At 33.8% G+C, this 2,498-nt stretch overlaps 1 protein-coding gene across 1 annotated transcript in view; it reads left to right on the top strand.

Annotated features, from left to right (window-relative positions):
- Nucleotides 1–1,125, top strand: part of LOC105315529 (lysophospholipid acyltransferase 5-like) — a gene marked incomplete at both ends in the record, with an annotated part of 2,766 nt that extends 1,641 nt beyond the window's left edge. Inside the window, 3 exons of the mRNA XM_011410212.2 lie at nucleotides 335–377; nucleotides 424–467; nucleotides 990–1,125. Coding sequence (XP_011408514.2) covers nucleotides 335–377; nucleotides 424–467; nucleotides 990–1,125 — 223 coding nt within the window. The remainder of the gene's footprint in view (nucleotides 1–334; nucleotides 378–423; nucleotides 468–989) is intronic.
- Nucleotides 1,126–2,498: the final 1,373 nt, after the last annotated feature.

Genomic DNA, 2,498 nt, shown 5'->3' with positions numbered 1-2,498 from the left:
GATGGTGGGCATAAGCCCTCCATAAACCAGGCAACATTTTGCTAGCAACATTTGTGGTTTCTTTGATCTTTTGAGCAACTTGTTGTAAAAATAGAACTGATTTCTAATTTTAGCAACATGTTGCTTACAAGATGAAAGTAACCACAAATATTGCTAGCAACATGTTGCCTGGTGTATGCCTGGCTTTAGAATTCAAAAACCATAGGCTTACATGTAGCTTGATTATATCACTAAAGTAGACTATTCTTATTCTCTTGCATGTACATGTGTACGTGTTTGTATGATTTGGTTACTATTTGAGTGATTGTTAGTATTGTTGTGCTTCATTATATAGGCAAGGAGCTTGCTGTCTAAGCTTCTCATAATGATAATAACTGGTAAGATAATGTAACAAACTAACAATATTGATTTTTTTTAATTTAGGAAAGCTGGCATTGTGGCGTTACATGGCAGTCTGGACCTTTGCCGTAAGTACAGCACTGGACACGTACAAGTTGACAAACACAGCATATGCAAACTAAGATAAACTATACATGCATGATACATACACTATGTACACTAAAAGTAGTCATGATAGCCTGTACTGTATAGTGAGTTTTGAGCAGTTAGCCTCCTAATGTACTGTTTTCAGTTACATGTACATGTATATACTCAATGCAATAGCTTACATGGCATGTATACTGTATAGCGAAAAATTTTGGAGCGAGTTAAATTTGGCAAATTGCTAAATTTTTAAAATTTGGTGATTACCAAATTTTAATTTGGTGCATTAGTGGCCACATGCCATTGAGCATGAATATAATAGCTCAAAATGGTGGATTTTATTTTAGGGAATGGCAATTCCCTCCAAAATTTCCCAATAGATGGTATCACCTACATGTACATGTATGTGTATGTGTACATGTACATGTGATTATGCATGGTAGTCATGAGGCTTTATTTGTTTGTTGAAGCAATAGCTTTAATTTATTGTTATTCTTCAATTAAAGGGAGCTACTTGTGTCATCATGGGAATATCATACAATAAGTCGTTATCCACTCCAGAGTATACTGATTGGACAGCAGTCTATAATGTTAACTTTTGGAATAACGAGACCAGCATTACTCTTCAAGTTAGTGATGCATGTACAGTAGTCACGTACAGTAATAGTGTTAGTACATGTACTTTGGATCATAGGAAGAAAGTTGTCATGTTTGATAAACTTGTGTGTGCAAAAGCATCAAAAACTGCCGTATAGCCACAAAGTTCTGAGGCAATAACTTTTGCGAATCAAACCACAAGTCTTTTTTCACAAATTAACTTTTGTGGTTCTTAGTTTAAAGTACACATGTTTTTAGGGTGATATGGATAATTTTATGGAATTGACTTTCGCGAATACGGAAAATCTACAAAAACAGTGAAAATTGTACCCTCGAAATTTAGGGGCTATATGGTATACCGTTACCGTATACAGTGCAGTTTTCAAATATTTAAAATTTTGTGTTTTTAAAGAAACGTGCTTAAAAATTAGACCAAAGGCCCTGTGGTGCAAAGTATTTCAGTAGAAAATCGCAAGAAGAGAGTTCTCCATTTTTGTAGTAATGTTATACTCATGTACATGTACATGTGTGTGTACATGTTCATGTCCTCAACTTTGAACTGATTCCATTTAAATTTGAATTTTAAAGTTGCTCAAAATTTGGCCAACAACCAAAGGCTCTTTAGTCTTATCAAATTTCATCTAAAATGGCTAGGAGAGAATTCTCTTTTTACCATATAGCGGAAAATTTTCGTGGATCCGTCCAAAAATCAATTTCGTGGCTTTAATTTTCGTGGTTTTCTACAATTCGGCCATCTTAAACCGTATAAAATCAATTTTCGCGGATTTTATTTTCGTGGATTTTGAAAAAAACGCGAAATCCGCGAAAATTTTGGGCCACGAAAATTTTCCGCTATACGGTATCATTTTCTCTGATACATGTACATGTCCTACATTTATATAGAAATTTTGACTGACTCCAGACAAATTTTGATTTTTTAATTCAAAAAGTTGCTTAAAAATTGGACCAACAACCAACAGCTATAACTTTTAAGTTGTTTTTGGCCAAATTTTGTCAAAAATGCAAAGGAGCGAATTCTGCATAGTACATACGTTTGTATACATGTACTTATACTTGTATATTACATATAAATTTTGAGAGCTGATTTTGATCAAAATTAAATGTTTAAAGTTACTTCAAATGCCATATACTGGATTGTAATGTGTGTCAGCAAATGAAGCATGCTGTTAGCTAGCATGGCATGCTTGTGGTTGGGAAACCCTGTATATTATGGTAGTACATACTGTATGGAAGGAAAATTGACAATTATAGTTTGCAATTAGTGAATTGGTGCCAATTAAGTTTGCAAAAGCATGTACATGAATATTTTGCTTTATTCTGAACATGCATGCTTAATGACTGTGGTTGGCAAATTGCCAATATTTAACCACAAATACATACCATTGTATTATAGAATC

This window comes from Amphimedon queenslandica, unplaced genomic scaffold (assembly GCF_000090795.2).
Source record: "Amphimedon queenslandica unplaced genomic scaffold, v1.1 AMPQUscaffold_9762, whole genome shotgun sequence".
In the NCBI taxonomy this organism is placed as follows: domain Eukaryota; kingdom Metazoa; phylum Porifera; class Demospongiae; order Haplosclerida; family Niphatidae; genus Amphimedon; species Amphimedon queenslandica.
Note: the sequence above shows the minus strand (reverse complement) of the source record. Positions and strands in the feature narration are given on the sequence as shown.